Source organism: Thalassophryne amazonica, chromosome 11 (genome assembly GCF_902500255.1).
Source record: "Thalassophryne amazonica chromosome 11, fThaAma1.1, whole genome shotgun sequence".
NCBI classification, from domain to species: Eukaryota; Metazoa; Chordata; class Actinopteri; order Batrachoidiformes; family Batrachoididae; genus Thalassophryne; species Thalassophryne amazonica.
Genome location: NC_047113.1, coordinates 49,954,590 through 49,981,543, shown reverse-complemented (window position 1 = coordinate 49,981,543; position 26,954 = coordinate 49,954,590). Strand labels below are relative to the sequence as shown.

The 26,954-nt window shown below is 40.8% G+C and overlaps 1 protein-coding gene across 1 annotated transcript; it reads right to left on the bottom strand.

Annotated features, from left to right (window-relative positions):
- Window positions 1-289: 289 nt before the first annotated feature.
- rap2c (RAP2C, member of RAS oncogene family) lies at window positions 290-20,187 on the bottom strand. Its single transcript, XM_034181585.1, has 3 exons — window positions 19,392-20,187; window positions 1,863-2,148; window positions 290-1,371 (listed from the first exon to the last, which is right to left on the bottom strand). Exons 1-2 carry the CDS (start codon window positions 19,662-19,664, stop codon window positions 1,870-1,872), a joined length of 552 nt encoding a protein of 183 aa, XP_034037476.1. The 5' UTR covers window positions 19,665-20,187; the 3' UTR covers window positions 290-1,371; window positions 1,863-1,869.
- Window positions 20,188-26,954: the final 6,767 nt, after the last annotated feature.

The following is a 26,954-nucleotide window of genomic DNA, read 5'->3' as shown; positions in this document are numbered from 1 at the left end:
TGATGTAACTCCTGATAGTTGCAGCTGAATTAATTCATAAGCATACAGGAACATATCGTCTGCAAATGTAGAAAAATGCATCAAAATTAATCAAGAGGAATTTCATGTAATTCACTTGCTGAAAAAGAGATTGAAAGTAGGACTCCCCCTCAACAAACAAAAAAAAAGCTCCAGTAAAAGCATAACAAATAAGAAATCAACAATTTGATGCAATTATTGCAAACAAGGAGCATGGAAACAAATCTGAAGTGATGTTTACTGTAAGACTTATTTGTTCCAATATCCCCCCCACCCCCAAAAAATGGGTTTTCTCATGCAAGAGGTTCTATGTTGCTTCACACAAACTGATGTAAATGGCAGCAACTAAAAGCTGAGTCTCAGTCAAATTTCTGATCTTAAAACAAAAACAAATTAATTGGCCTTGACATTCCAATAATTTCAGAGGGGACTGTCATTTAACCAAATGCCACGTGTCATTTAAAACCAAGCTGTGCCCAATTGTGATTGAATTCAAACATCTACATGAGATGATGACACTTCACTGATACAAGTTGCACCGGAACAACTAATCCACATGTGCAAAGGCAGTCACAGATGTATAACTCATGTCCCAATGAACATGGATGTGGCAGAAAGATTAATCAATCATTTAATTTCAGGAGCCGTGACAGAGCCAGAGTTGGCCAATGTCAAACAAGACATTTAATCCCCATTATAGTTTATCTTGCATGTGTGCCCTGGACCAAAGAAGTTTTTATTTTGTTTTAAGTGACAAGTTTCCTTCATGCGAGTTAGAAAAGGTTTTCTGATGAAACGGCGGATAAATTTGGTAGCACGCTGGCTGTTCATAAGCTCCTGGAACTACACATGCTTAAAAGTAAAAATGTGTCTGAGTTGTGAATACTTGTTTAGATTGCAAACATGAGATAGAATGAAAGTTATAATAAAGTATATAAGATATGAGACAGCTTTAAAAACAAAAGAAAACACTGCTGCCTCATAAATACTCCTGCTCATTGCGTGTCATGAATACCTCCAGCTAAATGAAGGAAAAGAAAAACAGTGAAATTCTGAAATTCACTGACGGTCATTCGAGCTCTATGTAAGTCAGTCCATCTTGTATGGCTGAAGTACAGCTGTATCCTGGATCATCACAAAGGCCATTGAAGTTGTGGCAGAACATCTCTTACAGTTATTAAAAACAGGCCTGACATCTTTCATGTCAGAAGCTGTGTGAGAGACAAGTCTTAAACCATCATTTTAGCAGAAACACAACCAGCCTGGGAAGTTCAATCAGCAGGGTTCAAGTCAATGCGTCTCCAGGTTCATGAATCATCAAAATCCTGGTGGTGATCCTGACAAATGAGGTTCCTGTTTAGAAAAAGAGAAACAATTATTAAACAGGCTATGTCTAATGAGTGCTGTGTAGGCAGCTGTTAACACATGTAATTCGTAAACGGACTCTAAAGTGAGCTTCCTGTTTTGGAAACAAATAACATGCTCAGGATGTCGCATTTGAGTCTTTCAGCCACCTTTAGACCCCCACCACTCAGCCTGAAGCTTCTCACTGTTGCATTCTTCATACCACATTCCTTCTGCGATCTTATGATAAGCTAAAGCAACGGTTTGCAAGAACGAGCACCACCCACTCATCTTTCTCACTTCCAGTGGAATTTCGCCTCTCCTTCACACTGTGCTGCAACACAACAGTCATCCATATGCCATATTTTTCCTCAGCCCGTGAACCATTTTTACACAGACATTTTTTCATGTTTTGCAAAATTAGTAAGCAACCAACTGTGCTGGTGTGCAGAGTATGAATGCAGCCTTCCAAAGGAGAAGCAGTATGCTGGTGCTTGTACCTTGTCTTCACTGTACCACACAGGCTGTGCAGCATTGTTCCTGCTTTTCCGGCAACGTGGAATAATTCATTTGTCGGACTATTTCGGCAAACAGCTCGTCCACCATGGTTTTGCTCTTCGCAGAGGTTTCAATGAAAGGACAGCCCCACTCTTGGGCCAGAGCACGCCCATCTGATCCAGCGACCTCACGCTCAGATTCCAGGTCGACTTTGTTTCCAACCAGGATCAATGGCACCTTCTCGAAGCGCTTCACTCGCACTATTTGGTCTCTCATTGGTCTGATGTCCTGAAAGATGAAGAGAAAAATTGTTGTGTTTCTTGAAAACCATAAATAAAGCTGGGAAGAATAATCAATATGGTAGAACAGTGTGACACATACCTTTAATATCTATTACTGCCAGTGTGCATTGTTTGCCATTTTTAATCAAAAATATACACTGCTTCAAAAATTAAAAGCAACACTTTGAAAACACATCAGTTCCCAATTGGGGGGAGAGATCATGCTGGATATCTTTCCTGATATGGACTGGGTAATGTGTTTTGACTGTAACTGCTACCGATATCATTAGCTTTTGTTTTTATTTACAAACATTTCACTTAAATCATGTAACTTCACTTTTTGGCTACAACAGATTGTCCTTTAACATTAATCGTGTGTTTCTTAAACACACTACCAGACATCTCACTTAAATGTAACCCGTGGACTTCAGCACTACAAAATATACCACACCAGGAACAGAACTGAAACTGTCCATCACTAACTTTACTTATGTCTGTGATGATTAAGCCTTTTTTTTTTTTTTTTTTTTTTTTTTTTTTTTATTTGTGAGGGGCACATTCTTTTTTTTATACTTATTTTTTATTGGAGTTTTTGCAGTAACAAAACAAACACGTGGGTCACTGTTTACATTTAGTTTACATTTTGTGTGTATTCTAACCATTTTTTTCAGCGTTTTATAAAGACATGTCCTTGAAGTCTAAGAGAAAAGGTCAGTTTCTCCATAATGTAGATTTCTTCGATAATGTCCAGCCAGTGATTAAGACTTGGAGGGTCGGGTTTAGTCCAGTTCCTTGTGATAGCTTTTTTCGATGCAACTGACAAAACTAGGTACAAGTCCTCTTTCTGAAAAACCTCTTCTGTTAGAAGGCCGAGGAGATAGATTTGGGGATCCCTGGGAACTGCATATGACAAAATAGTTTGTGTTATTTCAAATACACTGTCCCAGAAAGGTTTTAATTTTGTACATGTCCAAAAAATGTGAGAGTGATTGGCATTCGAGTGACCACATTGTCTCCAACACGGCTGAACAAACCCTTGTACTTTAGCTGTAATTTGAGGAGTAATGAAGAATCGCATAAGGCACTTCCACCCAAATTCCCTCCACCTTTTGGAGCTTGTTGTGGTTTGTTGTGTATTGCACATCTTAAGCCAATCACCCTCTAACAGGACAATGCTGAGTTCTTCCCATTTAGATTTTATAGGAAATGTGTTATTACCTTTTTGTTTTTGCAGCCCTTTATAAAGTTTGGATACTGTTTTACCGGGTAAAAGTTTATAAGCATCTGTGAATACTTTCAAAAAAATATTATTTGTGCTGGGGTCATCAGATTTAATTTCAACATTATAAAAATGACGAACCTGCAGATATCTGAATAAGTCTGAATTATCCAAATTAAATTCTACTTTCAATTTTCCAAAAGATTTAAAAGTATTTCCCTCAATAAATGTACACAGAGCTGATAAACCTTTTTCTTTCCAAGTTGAGAATGTGGAGTCCAACATGCCTGGTTTAAACCGTGAAAAGAAGGAAGGCCAGACCAAAATGCCGACTATCTTCGACAAATTATATTTTCTGATTATTCTATGCCATATAAATAAAGTGTTCTTTACAATACAGTTTTTGCTATTTGGCTTGTTCATACTGTCTCCCAATAATGCCATTGGTGGTATAGGCTCTAAATCTATCTCAATTTGTTTCCATCCTGTTTCAAATTCAGGAGAACACCAACATGCTATATTTCTTAACTGGGCTGCAAAATAATATCTTTCAGATTAGGAACAGCCAAGCCACCAATTTCTTTACATATTTGGAGTGTTTTAAGTTTAACCCTTGGTCTGGCACCTGCCCATATAAAACGTGAAATTAATTTGTTCCAAGTATTAAAATGTGAGTCTGGGATTATAATGGGCAGTGCCATAAAAATAAAAAAAAACAATCCTGGTAAAATATTAAACTTCACTATCTCAATTCTTGAACCAAAATCCAATGTAAATGATGACCATCGACTAATGTCCTTCGGTATCGCAATTATTTTATTAAAATTTAAGGAAAAGAGATTATCAAATTCCTGTGTGATGAACACACCTAAATATTTTAACTGTTTTGTGTCCCATTTTAGTTTGTATTGTTGTCTTATTAAATTACTTGGTTGATAATCGATGGTCAAGACTTGGGTCTTAGTAATATTTAAGTGATAACCTGACAAACGTCCAAACTCTTTTAAAATTGACATAAGTTTTGGAATTGTTTCATTAGGATTCTGTAGGTAAGTGATAATATCATCAGCAAACAGGGCTATTACATGTTTAGTGTTGGCTATTGTGATACCTTGAATTTCATCATTTTGTCGTATTTCCTGAGCCAAAGGCTCAATAAATAAAGCAAAAGAGGGAGGGACTGAGCCCACAACCCTGACGATTTCCCCTATACAACTGAAAACTAAATGTCAGATGACCATTAATTTTGATTCTAGCTACTGGATTGTTATAAAGCATCTGGATACAAGTGATAAATTTACTGTTAAATCCAAGTCGCTCCAGTACTTTGTATAAAAATGGCCAGCTGACCCGATCGAAGGCCTTCTCCGCATCTAGGCTTACTAAGGTCATGTTCAGTTTCTGTTTCTTTGCTTCCTCAATAATATGCAGTGTTCGTCTTATGCTATCATGTGTTTGTCGACCTTTGATGAATCCTGTCTGGTCTTCGTGTATAACCTCCAGTAAATAGTTCTCTAGTCTTTTGGACATAATATGGGTAAACAATTTGTAGTCTACATTCAAAATTGAGATGGGGCGGTAGGATTCGCAATATTCTTTGTTTTTACCTTCTTTGGGTATGACAGATATGATTGCCTCTCTCCAGGATGAGGGTATTTCAGCTCTGTCTAATGTCCAATTAAATGATTTTAGCAATAAAGGTGCAAGGTCTTGTTTAAATAATTTATACCACTCATTAGGGTATCCATCACTGCCAGGCATTTTAGAGTTTTAAGATGGCCAACTGCAATATCTAATTCTTTTCTAGTAATGGGGGCGGTTAGGACTTCATTTTGCGTTATTCCTAGTGAAGACAAATCTAGTTGAGATAAGTAATGAGTGATATCACTTTCCGTCACTGGCGAGGGGCTTGAGTACAATTTTTCATAATATTTTTCAAAGATAGTATGGATTTGCTTTATGTCATGAGTCAATTTACTTGAGGAGGGGTCCCTGATTCCGAGGACTGCATGTTTTTGTTCTTGTGTCCGAAGACGTCTCACTAATATTTTGTTGCTTTGAGGCCTAATTCATAGTAGGTTTGTTAACAGAATCTTAACCATTTTTCTACTTCTTCCTTGACTAAATCATTTATTTGGCGTTTAGTGTGTTTTATTTTATCTAACAATTTTTTGTCACTATTGTGTATTAATTCAAGTTCGAGATTTCTTAATTTTTTTTCCAAATTGTCGTACGTTTCTCTTCTCACCTTCTGTAAATAGGATGTCCTCAAAATGAGTTTCCCCCTCAACACTGCTTTAACTGTATCCCACACCATAGTTGGGCTCACTTGACCATTGTCATTAACCTCTATACATTCTGCTATTTCCTTTTTTATTTCTTTTACTATGGCTTCTTTATCGAGTATCCCAATATTTAATCTCCACAGAGTAACCTTTGGTATGTTAGACAGTTGCAATGACAGGTAGACAATGTGGTGGTCTGATATATCAGATGTGCCAATTGAGCACTCCTTCACTCTGTGGATATCAACAGTATTTAACAAAAAGAAATCAAGTCTTGAGTGCACTTTATGTGTGTGGGAGTAATGAGTAAAAACCTTTTCTTTAGGATTCAGGTCTCTCCAGATGTCGCACAGCCCAGATTGTTTAATTAAGGCCCTCAGATCTTTGGATCTATATGTTTCTGTCTTTTATAACTTGTGTCTAGAGAAAAATTTTGAATTGTATTCCAATCTCCACCACAGATCAGTATTCCATCACTGTTGGTGATAATTATATCAAAGAGCAATTTGACAAATTTTCTATCACTTTCAGGTGGGACACAGACGTTAGCAAATGTGACCACCACATTATCCACCCTCCCCTTTACTATTATATACCTGCCCTCCTTGTCTGCAACTTTAGTGTCAGCTTCAAAATTTACAGAATTAGAGATAAGAGTTATCACCCCCCCCCCCCCCCCCCCCCCCCCTTTGTCTAGTATTTTTACAAGAACTATAAAATGCATTGGTATACCCAAAGCCTTTAAATTTTTCATGCTCAGTCATTGACGTGCGTTTCCTGTAAGAAAGCAACCTGTATTCTGTCTTTTTTAATTTTTGTGAGAATCCTTTTCCGTTTTACTGGACCACTTAGACCGTTTACATTCAAAGATGCTATTTTTATGTCATTTAACATTCAGAAACTGTAAAACTCTGTAATGCACATTTAAAACAGTGACCCCAAGTAACAAATGAACAATAACACAATATGGAACCAGAACAAACATAACAAAAACTTGACTTCCAAAAAGAAGAGTCACCTCCTCTGTTATGACCCTGTTGGGGGGTCCAAGGGAAAACCTCTCAGATAGAGAGGGCCCAGAAAGGATAGCTGATGTGTCTATCTGAATATACACTTCTATCCTATGTGTCCAACTAAAAATAAGTAGTAAGGGTTGCCTTCTCTCCCACGTTTGTGGTTTAGCTGAAAAAAGAAAACAAAGCTGATGATTCGCTGCCCTTTAATCAAGAGGGTGCTCTGCTTCATCCTACTCATCTGTTTCTCTCTGGAAGCTCCGCAGTTTGGTCTTAGCTCTTCGTGTCACTGCAAATCCGCCGCTGTCCACTTGCTGCCATCCCAGAAGCTCCCGGAGCTGGGTCACCGCGCTGGTCACGTTGTCCTCTGGGACAGGCACCTCCACATCAAAGCCACGGCGCCGCAGCTCCTCATAGACGCGCTGCGCGCTGCTGTAAGTGCGCGCGCCCGACTCCCAGTGTATCCTCATATTGGTGAACGGGGTTTGGAAGCGCACTCCTTTTTCTCTGAGTATTTTCTTGATCACACTGTATTCCTTGCGCTTGGCCACGATCTCTGGAGGGTAGTCTTGATCGAAGTAAATAGAGTTGGCGCCCACCTGAACTTTTTTCTTTTTCCACGCTTCTCTCAAGACCAGCTCCTTCATTGAATATTCCAGGAAATTGACAATGACAGCTCTTGGAGGGGCGCCGGGCGGTGGTTTGCTCGCCAGGGAGCGGTGGGCGCGATGGATCCTCAGGTCACGAGGTATTTGCAGGTGTTCTTTGAGAAAGCTCTCAATAAACTGTGGGATGGGCTTATTTTCCTCGATACCCTCTGGCAAGTTAAAAATGCGGACATTATTCCTGCGTGACCTTGATTCAATATCAGTAACTTTAAGCTGAAGTTTTCTCTGCTGCTCCAGACATGTGCACAGCAGTTTGGTGGCTTCTTCTGCCCAGCTCTCCACTTGCGTTGTTCGTGATTCTGCGCGCCAGGATTTTGACTTCGCTCACAGCACTGTCCAGCTTTCCGTTAAAGTCGTTGCCAAATCTGTCCAGCTTTTCATGTATTTCTTGACTTAGTTTGTCCAGGTTAAGCGCAGTGCCGCCTTGAAGTTCCTCTCTCAGCTCTTTTATTGCTCTCAGTATCTCAGAGTCCGTGTCTGGCGTGGCGCTGTTGCTAGCTTTAGCTTGGTCCGAGAGGGAGCTAGCTTTAGCAGATGAAGTGTTCTTTTCTGGTTGAGATTTAGGCATTTTGGCTTTGTTTTCTAGTGAATATAATCCCTAGTAACAATCTTTCCCAGTTAAAGGATAAAAAAAAAAAGTTCGATTTTGGGATGTTCAAGCTTAAAGCGGGAGAGAGGTTCCTGACACGTCTGTCTACTCCATTCGCTCCACCGGAAGTCCGGTCGAGGGGCATATTCTTTTTAATGAAAAGAAGCTTCTCTGCGTTATCAGCTGTGAGCCTGTTTGTTTTCATCAACAATGTGTGACACTGAACTAAACAGCTTTTCACTCTCCACACTATTTTAACTTTTAATTAAATACGTACAGGTAACATACACAAACACATGCCATAATTCCCCCCCCACTAAAAGATGGAACATGTCAATATTGGAGGAGCATGGCGTGCATGCACACGCAGTGTTGCGCGGAATCTCCGCACCACACGGAGGCAAAACGGAGTAATTTTAACATTATTCTTTTTTTTTTTTCCTTTGCGGATCATGGGATAATTTCACCACGTACACACAGAATCACCTGTTGCCTGTGGTAACTGAGACGTTAATGGATGAGGCGCGCAGTGACTCTTTCAACTTGAGGCACAAAGTGCGGCCCATGGATGGGAGCAGAGGCTCCAAACACAGTGCCACAGACATTCAAAAAACGGATTATACCTGTAGTAGACCGAGCCTGTCTCCCAGTCTGGACAGCTACACCAGGGGCTGAAACTCACCAACCTGATGGACAATCTCCGCTGCTGAAACCGTGATCCGAGTTCTGATGGAGCAACTGTGGCGCAAAGTGCGGTGTCACAGAGGAACTTTTTTCAGTCACGACAAGGAATTAAAGTATTTTCAGATAATATTTTCCAAACTCAGGAGGCTGTACAGTAGTGTTCAGAATAATAGTAGTGCTATGTGACTAAAAAGACTAATCCAGGTTTTGAGTATATTTCTTATTGTTACACAGGAAACAAGGTACCAGTCGATTCAGTAGATTCTTACAAATCCAACAAGACCAAGCATTCATGATATGCACACTCTTAAGGGCTATGAAATTGGGCTATTAGTAAAAAAAGTAGAAAAGGTGGTGTTCACAATAATAGTAGCATCTGCTGTTGATGCTACAAACTCAAAACTATTATGTTCAAACTGCTATTTTTTAGCAATCCTGTGAATCACTAAACTAGTATTTAGTTGTATAACCACAGTTTTTCATGATTTCTTTACATCTGCGAGACATTAATGTTGTTGGTTTGGAACCAAGATTTTGCTCGTTTACTAGTGTACTTGGGGTCATTGTCTTGTTGAAACACCCATTTCAAGGGCATGTCCTCTTCAGCATAAGGCAACATGACCTCTTCAAGTATTTTGACATATCCAAACTGATCCACGATACCTGGTATGCGATATATAGGCCCAACACCATAGTAGGAGAAACATGCCCATATCATGATGCTTGCACCACCATGCTTCACTGTCTTCACTGTGAACTGTGGCTTGAATTCAGAGTTTGGGGGTCGCCTCACAAACTATCTGCGGCCCTTGGACCCAAAAAGAACAATTTTACTCTCATCAGTCCACAAAATATTCCTCCATTTCTCTTTAGGCCGGTTGATGTGTTCTTTGGCAAACTGTAACCTCTTCTGCACATGTCTTTTATTTAACAGAGGGACTTTGCAGGGGATTCTTGCAAATAAATTAGCTTCACACAGGCGTCTTCTAACTGTCACAGCACTTACAGGTAACTCCAGACTTTGATCATCCTGGAGCTGATCAATGGGTGAGCCTTTGCCATTCTGGTTATACCCTTGTCCATTTTAAAGCATTGGAGATCATTGTAGATGAACAGCCTTTAATTTTTTGCACCTGCATATAGGTTTTCCCCTCTCCAATCTACTTTTTAATCAAACTACACTGTTCTTCTTAATGTCTTGAACTTCCCATTTCCCTAAGGCTTTCAAAGAGAAAAGCATGTTCAACAGGTGCTGGCTTCATCCTTAAATAGGGGACACCTGATTCACACCTGTTTGTTCCACAAAATTGACGAACTCACTGACTGAATGCCACACTATTATTGTGAACACCCGCTTTTCTCCTTTTTTTTTTCTTTTTTTTTAACCAACAGCCCAATTTCATAGCCTTAAGAGTGTGCATATCATGAATGCTTGGTCTTGTTGGCTTTGTGAGAACCTACTGAATCTACTGGTACCTTGTTTCCCATGTAACAATAAGAAATATGCTCAAAACCTGGATTAATCTTTTTAGTAACATAGCAGTACTATTATTCTGAACACTACTGTATGTGGATCATTTTTCTTCAGGATGATGTGATGATGAATTTCACAATCAGGTAAAAGTTTTTATTTACGGAGAAATTATTTGCGGAGAAAATTCATACATAGATATGAATTTTCTCCACATGAGGACTGTGGCTTTCAGCCAATCAATGGACAGCACTGATGGATGCATTTCGACTTATAATTAAATTACTTGAAAGCCTGTAAAAATCCATAAATTAACCTCATCATTGTTTAAGCTGCAGTGTGCAAAATGTATGAAAAAAGTAGCGGCTTTTAGTCTGGTAATTACGGAGCATACGCGTGAAAATCCCCCATTGAAAGGTTGACATCACGCTGCTGTAAAGGGATATCGGGGTTCGTAGTATCGGAGAAGTTTTATGATTACAAGTACAAGTAAATGAATACAGGATCTGGCCGATACCCAATACTGGTATCGGGATCGGTGCATCCCTAGAAAGGATGCCACATTGCCACGCCACAGGATGCAGCAGTCTTCCCACCATCCAGGACATTTACCACAGTCGGTGCCAGCGTAAGGCACGCAGCATCATTAAGGATCACACTCACCGCGCAAAAGGACTATTCGAACTGTTACCCTCTGGCAGGAGGTATAGGAGTCTGCCAGCCTGTACGAAAAGACTCAGGAACAGTTACTATCCACAGGCTGTCAGACTACTGAACTCTAAATAACACAGAACTATGATAATAACATTGCACTAAGCCACTTCTTTAACACTATGTCTATTGCTGTTATCAATGTGACTGTATCTTGTATGTCACCACCTTACCTTTCATAACTCATCTCACTTACTATTTATTATTACCTGTGCAATAACTTGCTACACAACTGTGCAATATGTCATGTGCAATAATACTATGTGCAATATAAACAATACTACAACCTGTGAATACTACAACCTGACTACTGCTGACTATTTTTTTTAACATATGCTTATATTTTCGGTATTTATATTGCATGCTATTAGTACTTCCTGCGAGTATGAACAGTCCTTCTCATCCTAAGCATTTCATTGCACTGCTGACTGTGTTAACCTGCATATGATCAATAAATTATCTTGTACCTTGTATCATTGGCTGATGGAAATGAAAATTGTCAACCTACTGAGTGCAGTCCAAAGTAAAAAAATGATTTAGGTCAGGCAAGCATTGGAGCCAATGGTGTCAATTCCTTCACCCACCAGGAACTGCCTGCGTACTCTTGCCACATGAGGCTGGGCATAGTCGTGCACCAGGAGGAACTTACTGCACCAGCATAGGATCTGACAATGGGTCCAAGGATTTTATCCTGATACCTAACAGCAGTCAGGGTGCCATTGTCTAGTTTGTAGATGTCTGTGTGTCCTTCCAGGGATATGCCTCCACAGACCACCCCTGACCCACCACCAAACAGGTTATGCTGAATGATGTTGCAGGCAGAATAACGTTTTCCATGGCGTCTCCAGGGCCTTTCAAGTCTGTCACATGTGCTCAAGTTGAACCTACTCCCATCTGAGAAAAGCACAGTGAGTCAGTGGTGGACCTGCCAATTCTGGTGTTCTATGGCAAATGGCAATCGAGCTCCACAGTGCTGGCTAGTGAGCACAGGGGCCACTACACGACGTCGGGCCCTCAGGCCACCCTCATGAAGTCTGTTTCTGATTGTTTGGACAGAGACATTCGCACCAGTGGCCTGCTGGAGGTCATTTTGTAAGGCTTTAGCAGTGCTCATCCTGTTCCTCCTTGCACAAAGGTACAGATACTGGTCATGCTGATGAGTTAAAGACCTTCTATGGCTTGGTCCAGTTACTCAGAGTAACTGCCTGTCTCCTAGAATCTCCTCCATGCTCTTGAGACTGTGCTGGGAGACACAGCAAACCTTCTAGCCATCACATGTATTGATGTACTCTCCTGGAGGAGCTAGACTATCTGTGCAACCTCTGTAGGGACCAGGTACCACACCATTCTACCAGTAGTGACACTGACCCTAGCCAAATGCAAAAAATCAGTTGAAAAAGATGAGGAGGGAAAACATGTCAGTGGCCTCTGCCTGTAAATCCACTCCTGTTTTGGGTGTCATCTCACTGTTTTCATTAACACCAAAGAGGCTGAAACTAATTACCCCCCACTGTTAAGGTGCCCTGACACTTGCACGACTTTGATCAGCGCACTTGCATGCACTCTGCTGTGCACGAGAGTAAACTCATCTTAAACTCGTTGTAAACCACTGTAAACTGCACAGCTTCATGCAAGTGTGCAAAGAAAATTTTCAAATGTTCAAAATCTCCATCACACATTAATTACATGAACTTCACGTGAACATTACGCAAACAATTCAAAAACACTGCGAGTGATTGCGTCAGCGCACCACATCAAGCGCAGCCCATTTGAACGATTATAACGAGATGTTAAATCTATCATAAACATACTTTTACAGCTGCTCAAAAGACGGAATGAACATGCAATTGTTTTACCAAGCCATTATAATATAAACTTGACAAATAATTACCTTTTTAGACGTTCCAAAGGCTTTCTCCACCTCATTCAGCTCACGAGAACGAGAGAAGAAAAAAACAAAAACAAAAAACAAACAAACAAAAAAAACCTGCTGCTGGAGCGGTGTCCTCTGTGATTCCGTAAGTTATTAGAGGCATTTCCAACAGCCAACTCTGAGAAAAAAAGATTAATCTGCTACGAAATAACTATTTTATATATGCAGCACCCAGCGCACAATACGTGGCATCCAGTGGAACAAAGCACGGCGTCCAGCTGGGAATAAAGCGAGTGGGATCGTCATGACAATGTGCGTGCAAGTGCGCGGATCAAAGTCGTGCAAGTGTCAGGGCACCTTTACTTAACTGATCAGATCAATACCCCAGAAGGTGACTTAACTTGATGCTACAACCCCTGGCAAAAATTATGGAATCACCGGCCTCGGAGGATGTTCATTCAGTTGTTTAATTTTGTAGAAAAAAAGCAGATCACAGACATGACACAAAACTAAAGTCATTTCAAATGGCAACTTTCTGGCTTTAAGAAACACTATAAGAAATCAAGAAAAAAAGATTGTGGCAGTCAGTAACGGTTACTTTTTAGACCAAGCAGAGGAAAAATTTACCCTGTAAATTTTCATCCCCAAAACTAACACCTGCATCATATCAGATCTGCTCGTTAGTCTGCATCTAAAAAGGAGTGATCACACCTTGGAGAGCTGTTGCACCAAGTGGACTGACATGAATCATGGCTCCAACACGAGAGATGTCAATTGAAACAAAGGAGAGGATTATCAAACTCTTAAAAGAGAGTAAATCATCACGCAATGTTGCAAAAGATGTTGGTTGTTCACAGTCAGCTGTGTCTAAACTCTGGACCAAATACAAACAACATGGGAAGGTTGTTAAAGGCAAACATACTGGTAGACCAAGGAAGACATCAAAGCATCAAGACAGAAAACTTAAAGCAATGTCTCAAAAATCGAAAAATGTACAACAAAACAAATGAAACTGGAGTCAACGTCTGTGACCGAACTGTAAGAAACCGCCTAAAGGAAATGGGATTTACATACAGAAAAGCTAAACGAAAGGCATCATTAACACCTAAACAGAAAAAAACAAGGTTACAATGGGCTAAGGAAAAGCAATTGTGGACTGTGGATGACTGGATGAAAGTCATATTCAGTGATGAATCTCGAATCTGCATTGGGCAAGGTGATGATGCTGGAACTTTTGTTTGGTGCCTTTCCAATGAGATTTATAAAGATGACTGCCTGAAGAGAACATGTAAATTTCCACAGTCATTGATGATATGGGGCTGCATGTCAGGTAAAGGCACTGGGGAGATGGCTGTTATTACATCATCAATAAATGCACAAGTTTATGTTGATATTTTGGACAATTGAAAGGATGTTTGGGGATGATGAAATCATTTTACAAGATGATAATGCATCTTGCCATAGATCAAAAACTGCAAAAACATTCCTTGCAAAAAGACACATAGGGTCAATGTCATGGCATAGGGTCAATGTCAATGAGCAGATCTGATTTGATGCAGGTGTTAATTTGGGGAATGAAAATTTACAGGGTGATTCCATAATTTTTTCCTCAGAATTGAGTGATTCCATATTTTGTTCCTCTGCTTGGTCTAAAAAAGTAACCATTACTGACTGCCACAATCTTTTTTTCTTGATTTCTTAGTGTTTCTTAAAGCCAGAAAGTTGCCATTTGAAATGACTTTAGTTTTGTGTCATGTCTGTGATCTGCTTTTTTCTACAAAATTAAACAACTGAATGAACATCCTGAGGCCGGTGATTCCATAATTTTTGCCAGGGGTTGTATACTCTGAATATAAAGTGTTCCTTTATTTTTTTTCAGCAGTGTATATATACTATGAACAGGAGTCTTACCTAAATATTTTGGTTATGTTGGGGCAGATGTGCCCTTCCTTTCCTGTACACACTTGAAGGCTTTAACCTTTAAGCTCTTCTGCTTTCTGTTAGTTCACTATTTTATACATGAATGACAGCACTTGCTGGCTTCTACAATAACGCCGCATTGCATATTTCATTGTTGTGACTGGTTGAATCTGAAAACGTAATTATAAAGTGTTTGCTTACTACTTTTTTGAGATACATTTCACTTTTTAGAGGCATTTTTATAGTGGTGCTGGACTGATATAGATTCAAAAATAAGAAAGAAATCTATGATACAGATATATCTACTGATATATACATTTAAAAAGAGCAATAATTGTTAATATTTCATTATTAAACCCTTATAGGAATGAAATGTAATTGGCTAAGACTTGTTTTACAGTTTAAACACAAATTTAATTATAAATAACTATAAATATAGCCAACCAACAACCAACCAACACAGGTCACACTGCCTTGACTCGGGTTTGCAGTGGTCACGTTGTGCTCCTTTGCATAAAATAAGACTTGCATTTGCATAAAATAAGACATTTTTTTTCTATTTTGGCTCCACGTGGCTGATGGCATAGCAACCACTTGTCTCTTGTTGCTGTAAAACACACACTCTGACCCTACGGTCACAACAGTTACAAGCAACAGACAAAAAGCTAACTAACTATTCATTTTCAATCAGAGAAACAAATCTTATATCTTTGCCATTTTCTCATATATTTAGTAAAAATTAGCAAGAAATAAACATTTGTAAATCTCAAAATGCTGTTTTTGTAACCGGATAACACCTCTGAAGTAATTTACAAGACAACTTATGGAGATGTTAGGATGATACCTAGCGATATAGGAACGTGACTGTGAAAGACGTTGGACTGAAACAAATCAAATGAACTTTGGTTACATTAAGCTGTCAAGCATGGAGGGAAAACTCAAAGTAACAGTGTCAGATTATAAATGATGAAAAAAACCTATCATTAAACATTGTGCATATTAACACCCATGTTTTTCTGCATTATTTGGTCAAATATATTTTCATATTGGCTAAAACAACATGGACACCCATATGCTCATGAAAGGCTCATATCTGTCATTATTATCACTTTACCGGGGCGTTGCTAGGCCGGTATCGTAGATTTACGTCGACGCTATCTGGCTATACCCGCTCGCTGTGCGTAAACAAATGACGTCATAGCGCGCGCAGCCCAAGAACTGTCCGCAGAGGGGGAGAAAAAAAAAAAAAAACTGTCCGCAGAGGAAAAGATGAAAACGCGAGAAGTATGTTTTGGTCCCAATATGGATATTCCGGATGATTTTCTCATGGATAGTACGACAATGAACAGCGCAGCCAAAGCAGCCAGCTTGATGAGGACACACTGGCTAAATTGGAAAGCAGCACGCGCCAGCTAGCCGACACGACAAAAGTGAGCCAATTTTTTATGTACGCGTTACGTGTTGTGTATCTCAGTAAAAAGTGATAATAATGCAAATAACATGCTGTTGTCGTGCGGCATGCATTTTCTGAGTCCCTCTGTTCATGGCCAGTCGCCCGCAATGACAGATATTCGCCCGAGTTTGTCATTTTGGGTGACTGGGCAAGAACGTCGGGCCTCTGAAAATGCATACCGCCCTCAAAAAGCATGTTATTGTATTAATATTATTGGCTACACAATATATCAATGTTTTTTATTATAATAAAGATACTGTGAAACAAGCAAAATTACTGTAAAATTACCTGCTAAGGTTCCCGGTGCACATGAGGAAAGCCTGGTCCAGTGACATTCTACATCAGGTACCCCACCTGTTGGGTGATAGCACTGCAACTAAAGTGCTTGACCACATGAAAGTTCATGTGTAAATGCACCCAAAAGGTACCGAGAGCCTACTGAGATCCAATCTGCCAAACCATCTATAGAGGTTTCCAAGGAGATACTGTAACCACCCTGAACACCAGTGTAAATGTAAGTGTATTGACAATACACATACAACTTCTTGGGCAGTATCAAATGGTCAATATGACCCTATTCCCCAACTGTATGGTTGAACACAAGTGCATGTCCCTTCTGGATTACATCAACCCCAGTCTTCCACAAATAAAAGCACACACGTGGAATTGTGAAGGTCCCAATCCTCTCACACCAGTATTGACTACACTTCCACATGCAGATCGTCCTTTGTATTGATCAAAGTTGACAGAGCAGGGAGCTTTGTGGCGTAAGAGTTTGACTTTGATTCTAGGTGTGTACTTGGATCTGTTCATGGACACCAGCCTTGGCTGGGGATGGGAGGTAACCTGTTAAGGACTGGTGGCCCACCCAAGGCAAGTCGTAGCTTTCAGGCTCCTCTCCTGTGGAACCAGCTCCCAATTCAGATCAGGGAGACAGACACCCTCTCTACTTTTAAGATTAGGCTTAAAACTTTCCTTTTTGCTAAAGCTTATAGTTAGGGCTGGATCAGGTGACCCTGAACCATCCCTTAGTTATGCTGCTATAGACTTAGACTGCTGGGGGGTTCCCATTATGCACTGAGTGTTTCTTTCTCTTTTTGCTCTGTATGCACCACTCTGCATTTAATCATTAGTGATTGATCTCTGCTCCCCTCCACAGCATGTCTTTTTCTTGATTCTCTCCCCTCAGCCCCAACCAGTCCCAGCAGAAGACTGCCCCTCCCTGAGCCTGGTTCTGCTGGAGGTTTCTTCCTGTTAAAAGGGAGTTTTTCCTTCCCACTGTCGCCAAGTGCTTGCTCACAGGGGGTCGTTTTGACCGTTGGGGTTTTTACGTAATTATTGTATGGCCTTGCCTTACAATATAAAGTGCCTTGGGGCAACCGTTTGTTGTGATTTGGCGCTATATAAATAAAATTGATTGATTATTCACTTTAAGTTGCAGCACCTGAGTAAGAGCCTAATGGGCCTCAGTGCCTGTACAGGCTTCTCCTCTGCTATTGTGCAAGTTTCTTTCACACATTTATTTTATCAATCTCCTGAAACCATGCTGAATTATAATGTGGTTGATGACGCCGTTTTCGTGCATTGGTTTATGACTGTAATGTAGCACCATGAATAACGTGGGACATAATATTGTAATATTGATATGTTCTTTAAACAAACTGCATGCATGCACATATCATTGTATGTCTGTCAAAACAAACGTGACACCAAAGAGGTTATATGCGAGACCCACCTTCATTGTAGTCATTACGAAGCTGGTGGAGTAGCGATTTATCATCCCTGCTTAGCAAATATTCTGCAATATCCACAATTTTAGACCCTGGACTTCGTCTAACCATCCGTCAATTGCCTTCAAGGGGTTACAAATTTGTTTGTCTCCAACTATCAACAAGGACTGGTAGTCATTTTCGACAGCAGCTCTCGCTTCCTCCTTTGTCAGCACCAATGGTAGTTTCTGTACCGATGCAGCACATGCAAGGGGTGCCAGCTCTTCTTTCCATTTCTGTCTACTGTCGTACGCAGTCCTGGTTGTAACAGGCAATCCGCGGAGCTTACAAAAAAAACACTTTAAATCATCAACTTTCCAGCGGTTGAAATGGTCCAAATCGTAGCACTCCTCGCTGCTTTCCGCCGTCTTTGAATGTGGATTGGTAGCCGAAAAATTTAGCGTACCCATAATGCACCACACGGCCCGAGATGTGCACTTTGCTTATTTCACGATTGGCTTCATGGATGCACCAGCACAAACAAGAGGAAATGACGTGAACTGGACACAGTGATCAGAATCTGATTTCAATGTGGTCAATGGAAACACATAATAAAAGGTGTAAATGCAATCAAATTATATGCATATATAGATATAAATCCATGTGCAAATGGGGCCAGGGATGGACAACCATGTCTCATAAAGAATGAACAATCTGTAGGTTTTTATTCAAACAATCACTCCAGCATCTGATTTAACTGATGGTATGACGTTTGAACCAGAGTGATATTACAGGATTTGACCACTTCCGGGGACAGCCTGCCATTGCGCAACAAACAATGCATCACTTCACACGAAAAGATGGTGTACTGTCTTGTTTTCAGGTGCAATCACTAAAGCAGTTGTGAAAAGTTCAGCTTTTTTGGTTCCCAGTAGAGAATGGAAGACGAGACAAATGGGAGAGGTTGTGTCTGTAAATTAGCAAGAGTTAATGTCAATAATGACAAGTTGAAGGTGGACAGCGTAGTGCGGTCTCTCAAGACTCCTGCACAAGTCTCGACATGTTTGAGCTCCAGGTCATAAACAAACTGCAACACTTTCCACCGCATTTTCACTTTGTCTGCTGTGTAATTTGTCCAAAAACCCAGAGAAAGTGTCATGTTTCTGATGGGGACAGACAAGTGAATGGGCAATAATTAGGCTGTCCCCGGTAATATATTTTATGCATCATATGTTCTTAACTCCTTTATTGCCCACTCAAACAATACTATGGTGCCCAATTACTTTGAATTGAAGTCATTAGTGAAATCACCTCCTAAAGTGAACAGATGGATTAATAACCTGCAGAGTGTTGGCCCTTCATGGCACATAGTTGGTGATCCCTGATGTAGTAGAATGTCACTGGGCCTGGAATGTCTGTGCAATTCAAAATACTACATGGAGAAAGCGCTACATGTCATGATTTTTCATCACTTTGCTATTTAAGCGATTAACTATGCAATAAACCGCAAATAAACTTCCTGGAGCACAAAGGTGATTGCTGGTTTTGTCGCATCAGCAATCCAAAACCGAAACATGTTCAACATGACAGATGGAAAATCAGCAAAACTGTGACCTATGAGATAGTTGAGCAAAGTATGTTTGACACTTTTGTACCTGGAATGACTGCTGGTTGACCAGGCTGTACACCAGGATGAAGCCTTGCCCGTTCTTTATGTACAAATCTCTCATGGAAGCGAACTGTTCTGTGCCCGCGGTGTCGAGGATCTCGAGCACAGAGGGCGACGAGTCCACCTCGATCTCTTTTCGGTAAAAGTCCTCGATGGTTGGGTCGTATTTCTCGATGAAAGTGCCAGTGACAAACTGAACGGTGAGCGCGGACTTACCAACGCCGCCGCTTCCCAGCACGACAACTTTGTATTCCTTCATTGGGGCGACAGAGGAAGCACACCGGCTAACACAGTAGCTAATGGGTTAGCTCGACCGCTAAACTCCCTTTGGAAACATTTTAGTAGTACTTTTAAAGCGATAACAGGCAAACTGACAAATACAAGGCGGTGTAATGTAACGAATCCCCTTCATTCAAAGAATCCCAAGTCCACCATACCGATTCTTTTGCGCAGGTTAACGTCAGCTAGCTAGTTAGCTAGCAACGGAAAGTTAAATTCTGCTGTTAGCTAGCGTTAATGCTAGCTGTGTTTTGGTTAAATTCACGCTGCCCCATGTTCGGCTCTCAAGCTGTACAGATCAGATCCATTAAGTAGAAAAAAAGTCATCGTTGAGTTGGTTGGCTTTAGGCTGCTGAGCATTGTTATAGCTCCTCCACACGCGCATCATGAAGCCCCGCCGCCGGTGTCGCAAAACGCATATCTGTCCGGGCCTGGTTCTGGTTCTGGTTCCGGCAGCTGGGAATCACTGGATAACACCACCGGCAGACGATTTATCACAACCTGCAGCAATCTGTGCTCGATAGTGACCGGAGGAGATTAGTAACTGAAAGTAGAAAAAGAAAAACAGCTTTTTGGAGCTGTTTCTTTAACAGGGTTTTTATTTTTCAAAATAAGGTCCCCTCAAAAGTAAATTACGTACTTTGATTAATAATCATATATATATATATGTATATATATATATATATATAAAAAGATAAAATATATTTAAAAAGATTGTGCTTACCAGGGGCGTAGCCAGAATTCTTAAGGTGGGGGGAGAGGGAGGGTTTGCTGCTATCAGCCACACACACACACACATATATATATATATATATATATATATGTAAGCACGGAAGAAATAAAGAACTATTTATTTATTTATTTATTTGGAAGTGATCCACACAGATGCGGCAGCGGGTGTATATAATTAAAGTGGCCACCTCATTGTGGTGTCTTTTTTTGTCACAGAGAGCTGGGTGAACACACAGAACTGCTGCATTTGACTCTGGAACACAGGTGAACAGCAGCCTGGCGCACTGTGCACACCAGCCAGTGTCGTGCCAAAGTAGTTATCCCTGTCAGAATGTGCATCCCCTGGCGTGGGAGCGCGCACTCACTCAGTGCCGTGTGTTTTTTGTACTGTGTTTTAAAAATGTGACATCTTGAATGGATGCTGTGAATTGAAAACCCACACTTTAAAGGGACCAAGTGTGGGAGGGCTGGAGGTTTGGACCAAACCCATGCCTAAACATGCACCAACATCACATTATCACGGCACTACACGGATCATATGTGGCTTGACGTGGATCATATGGAGGGACATGAGCCATTAGAGGCTGGACGGGGCTCAAATGACAGGTCGGTCGTGGCTCACTAGAGGCTGATACTTGGCACATGCAAGCTACAGAGAGGCACATAAAGGCCCCTTAGTAGCGGATACATGATAGTTTAAAATGTGAATCATTCAAATCATTCAAATAATCGCTGACACACCCATGCGTGGCTCATTATTCATGGCTTATTATTTGGTGTAACTGAGGCTTTAGTATGCCCCTCCCCCCCTTCCCAGAGTGTGGTCTGCTTGAGGTTTCTTCCTCTTCCCCTTATCAGATCTGTATATGGGTGATTCTTAGACTACGGGCACTTATTATGTCCTTTGATCATATTGTATGAAAAACAGAAAAAAGGGGAAATTTCACACTTTTATAGTTATCTTTACAATGAAAGTGTGTTAAGAAATTTGTTCTAGTAGTCTATGATGACTTTTTCACCTTTTTTCAGCATCATTATATGCAAATATTGCCGTTTTGTGCTTGTCCCACACCCAGACTTTTGATCTTCAATGATAAAAATGAATGGTAAAGAAACGTTTTTTCTAATGTTTTAAAATATCTCTGAATAAAATATCAGTAAAATAATCAAAACATAATTGGGGTATTCAATGTCATACAACTGTTGTGATTTTTTTAAACAAAATGTAGTTGTCCCACACTATTGCCGTAATTTCCACCACAACACTGTAATGTCCCTTTAAACAGTTTGTATGAAAGATTGTTTGGGTAGTTTCTATGGAGATAAACAGTGACATCAGAGCACGTGTATATAGCGCCAAATCACAACAAACAGTTGCCCCAAGGCGCTTTATATTGTAAGGCAATGGTGTGGTGGAAATTACATTTACAAGGCCAATAGTGCCCGTAGTTAAAGAATCACCCATATTTGGTATATGTGCATGCGTGAAAAACAGGGAGTTTGATCTGTACTGTGTTTACTCTTTATGCGGATCAAAATCAGGTTTACAGGCGGGTTATTTTTCTCCATAAATTGAAACCAGCTCTTAGTCATTTCCGCACACAGAAAGGGTAAACTCAATATAGAACAAACTTGACATTTTTCACGCACACGCAGATAACTCACACATGCTCAGATAGCGAATATACAAATATGGTACAGGGGTTATTTCAGTCCGTGAAACCACTGTGCCTACATGCTTAATCAAGGCGGTTGGTAAGGTTAGACTTTACCCTTGTAAGGTGCCTTGGGCCACTTATGTTGTGATTTGGTGCAATATACATTTATTTTAATGTGGTCCAGCCCCAGAGGGGGCAAATCAAATCGAGTGCTTGGAAACTGTTGGTGAAGAACTGTTGGTGGCCCCGTTTATAACAGTGATATCCTCAAAGTATTCAATTTATTTTATTTATATAGCCCCAAATCACAACAAAGCTGTCTCAAGGTGCTTCACATGAATAAGGTCTAACCTTACCAAAAGCCCCCCCATCCCCCAGCCAACCAAGCACACCGGTGACAGTGGTAAGGAAAAACGCAGTCTGATGATATTGAGGAAGAAACCTCAAGCAGGTCAGACTCAGAGGGGTGTCCCACTGCTTAGGCCATTCTAACAGTTACAAGGTTTTTTTTAAATTTCATCAAGCTGAAGAAACAGGAAATAGAATAGCATCAAAAACAGAGTGCATTATTGAGGTGAGCACACAGTCATTGGCGTCACTGGCAAGGCATCATGAGATCAGTCCGGTGCTCCGGGGTGCAGGGCCAGCGTCCATCCATCACCTCGTCAGTTTCACTTTAGTAAAAGCTGTCTTCATGGACAACTACATTCCAGAAGCATCTGCAGTGGCTCAGAGAAGTCACCCTCAGCAAGGTGGTCCACGAGCTGCTGCATCAGCTTCTGCCGGGGCATCTCGAGGTCAGTCCAGCACCCTAGGATGCATAGCCATCACCGTGATTATCTTTGAACATGGATATATAATTTAAAGAACAACTAAATCTGTATATGTCGATGTAGGTGAGTGCATTCAAAACTATTTAATTAGCCAGTGAACCTGACCTTTGACATATTTCTAGATACATGTATACAGCTGTATGCAAAAGTGGCACCCCTGGTAATTTTCATGATTTTCCTTTAAAAATCATTGGTTGTCTGGATCAGAAATTTCAGTTAAATATATCATATATAGCAGACAAACACACTGATATTTGAGAAGTGAAATGAAGTTTCTAGTATTTACAGAAAGTGTGCAATAATTATTTAAACAAAATTGGGCAGGTGCATAAATTTGGGCACCCTTGTCATTTTTTTTTATTTGAATATATTTACCACTAATTATTGGAACACAAAATTGGTTTGGTAAGCTCATTGACCCTTGACCTCTTTACACAGGTGATTCCAATCATGAGAAAGGGTATTTAAGGTGTCTATTTGCAAATGTTTCCCCTCTTTGCATCTCTTCTAATGAGTGGCACCATGGGAGCCTCTAAACAACTCTCAAAATGACCTGAAAACAAAGATTGCTCAACATCATGGTTTAGGGGAAGGATACAAAAAGCTATCTGAGATTTTTGCTGTCAGTTTTCACTGTGAGGAACATAGTGAGGAAATGGAAGACCGCAGGCACAGTACTAGTTAAGGCCCCAAGTGGCAGGCCAAGAAAAATCTCAGATAAGCTGAAGCGAAGGATGGTGAGAACAGTCATAGTCAACCCACAAACCTGCTCCAAAGACCTACAACGTGATCTTGCTGCAGATAGTGTCTCTGTGCATCGTTCAACTATACAGCACACTTTGCACAAGGAGATGCTGTATGATGCTGTAATGCAGAGGAAGCCTTTTCTGCGTACACACCACAAACAGAGTCGCTTGAGGTATGGTAAAGCACATTTGGACAAGCCAGCTTCATTTTGGAATAAGGTGGTGTGGACTGATGAAACTGAGTTATTTGGACATAACAAGGGGTGGTATGCATGGCTGAAAAAGAACACAGCATTCCAAGAAAAACACTTGCTACCTACAGTAAAATTTGGAGGCAGTTCCATCATGTTGTGGGGCTGTGTGGCCAGTGCAGGTACTGGGAATCTTGTTAAAGTTGAGGGTCACACGGATTCCAGTCAACATCAGCAGATTCTTGAGAACAACGTTCATGAATTAGTGACAAGGTTTAAGTTGCGCCGGGGCTGGATCTTTCAACAGGACAACAACCCTAAACACTGCTTAAAATCTACTAAGGCCTTCATGCAGAGGAACAAGTACATTCTGGAATGGCCTTCTCAGTCCCCAAACCTGAATATTATTTAAAATTTGTGGTGTGATTTTAAGCGGGCTGTCCATGCTCAGAAACCAACAGACCTGACTGAACTGGAGATATTTTATAAAGAAGAATGGTCCAAAATACCTTAAACAAAATCCAGACTCTCATTGGAAGCAATAGGAAGCGTTTAGAGGCTGTTATTTCTGCAAAAGGAGGATCTACTAAATACTGATGTAGTTTTTCTGTTGGGGTTCCCAAATTTATGCACCTGCCTAATTTAGTTAAAGAATTGCACACTTTCTGTAAATCATATAAACTTCATTTCACTTCTCCAATATCATGTGTATATATCATGTGTTTGTCTGCTATATGATATATTTAACTGAAATTGCTGATCCAAACAACCAATGGATTTAAAGAAAAATCATGGAAATCTTCAGGGGTGCCCAAACCTTTACATACAACTGTATGTACACTCAACAAAAATATAAACGCAACACTTTTGGTTTTGCTCTCATTTTGTATGAGATGAACTCAAAGATCTAAAACTTTTTTCACATACACAATATCACCATTTCCCTCAAATATTGTTCACAAACCAGTCTAAATCTGTGATAGTGAGCACTTCTCCTTTGCTGAGATAATCCATCCCACCTCACAGGTGTGCCATATCAAGATGCTGATTAGACACCATGATTAGTGCACAGGTGTGCCTTAGACTGCCCACAATAAAAGGCCACTCTGAAAGGTGCAGTTTTATCACACAGCACAATGCCACAGATGTCGCAAGATTTGAGGGAGCGTGCAGTTGACATACTGACAGCAGGAATGTCAACTAGAGCTGTTGCTCGTGTATTGAATGTTCATTTCTCTACCATAAGCAATCTCCAAAGGCGTTTCAGAGAATTTGGCAGTACATCCAACCAACCTCACAACCACAGACCACGTGTAACCACACCAGCCCAGGACCTCCACATCCAGCATGTTCACCTCCAAGATCGTCTGAGACCAGCCACTCGGACAGCTGCTGAAACAATCGGTTTGCATAACCAAAGAATTTCTGCACAAACTGTCAGAAACCGTCTCAGGGAAGCTCATCTGCATGTTCGTCGTCCTCATCGGGGTCTCGACCTGACTCCAGTTCGTCGTCGTAACCGACTTGAGTGGGCAAATGCTCACATTCGCTGGTGTTTGGCACGTTGGAGAGGTGTTCTCTTCATGGATGAATCCCGGTTCACACTGTCCAGGGCAGATGGCAGACAGCGTGTGTGGCGTCGTGTGGGTGAGCGGTTTTCTGATGTCAATGTTGTGGATCGAGTGGCCCATGGTGGCGGTGGGGTTATGGTATGGGCAGGCGTCGGTTATGGATGAAGAACACAGGTGCATTTTATTGATGGCATTTTGAATGCACAGAGATACCGTGACGAGATCCTGAGGCCCATTGTTGTGCCATACATCCAAGAACATCACCTCATGTTGCAGCAGGATAATGCACGGCCCCATGTTGCAAGGATCTGTACACAATTCTTGGAAGCTGAAAATGTCCCAGTTCTTGCATGCCCGGCATACTCACCGGACATGTCACCCATTGAGCTTTTTTGAGATGCTCTGGACCGGCGTATACGACAGCGTGTACTAGTTCCTGCCAATATCCAGCAACTTCGCACAGCCATTGAAGAGGAGTGAACCAACATTCCACAGGCCACAATTGACAACCTGATCAACTCTATGTGAAGGAGATGTGTTGCACTGCATGAGGCAAATGGTGGTCACACCAGATACTGACTGGTATCCCCCCCCCAATAAAACAAAACTGCACCTTTCAGAGTGGCCTTTTATTGTGGGCAGTCTAAGGCAGACCTGTGCACTAATCATGGTGTCTAATCAGCATCTTGATATGGCACACCTGTGAGGTGGGATGGATTATCTCAGCAAAGGAGAAGTGCTCACTATCACAGATTTAGACTGGTTTGTGAACAATATTTGAGGGAAATGGTGATATTGTGTATGTGAAAAAATTTTTAGATCTTTGAGTTCATCTCATACAAAATGGGAGCAAAACCAAAAGTGTTGCGTTTATATTTTTGTTGAGTGTATTTGTTGCAGAAAATGATCGTAAAGCATGAAGCACATTACTCGGGATCACAATTACATATTTTATTAAAGGTAAAACTGAAAGCACAGAACCCATTATAGGCACATAATCCAACTTTTAATAGATATACACTGCAAAAAGAAACTGGCAGGTAGCACAGCAGCACATACACACACCACAAGAAGAAATAGAGTAAAACTATTGGTGAGAAACATACAGTAGTCACTTTCAAGTCTGTCCTAGAGTGTCAGAAAGAGTTTTCATATGGCTTTGTCCTGAAAAGTCTTTAGCCCTCACCATCTTATCAGAAGCATCATTTCAGTCTGGCACTTAAATTCACCCAATTTAATAATAATAATAATAATAATAATAATAATGGCCACCCATCACATCTCAGTAAGGAACAAATTCTATTTCCAATGAGGGCAGATGCTTTTTGATGCAACTTAAATATGAAACATGCAGGACAAAACCACATATTCCAAGGCACAAATCTAATATTAAATCAAACTAAGGGTAACAGTAAATCAGTTGAATAAAATCAGGTGCAGGTGACTGGGGAACCTTAAGTCCACAGCACAGGAGCTGCTCCGCGGCAGGTTCTCACATGCACAAAGATGGATTTGGTGAGTTGTATGTTGTATAGAGAG

Bases quoted from the DNA above. Each gene is read 5' to 3' on its own strand.
- rap2c (XM_034181585.1), bottom strand. From the start codon at position 19,664: ATGAAGGAATACAAAGTTGTCGTGCTGGGAAGCGGCGGCGTTGGTAAG. The intron at 2,149-19,391 runs GTACAAAAGTGT...TTCATCTTTCAG, and splicing joins TCAACCAGCAGTCATTCCAG to GACATCAGACCAATGAGAGA.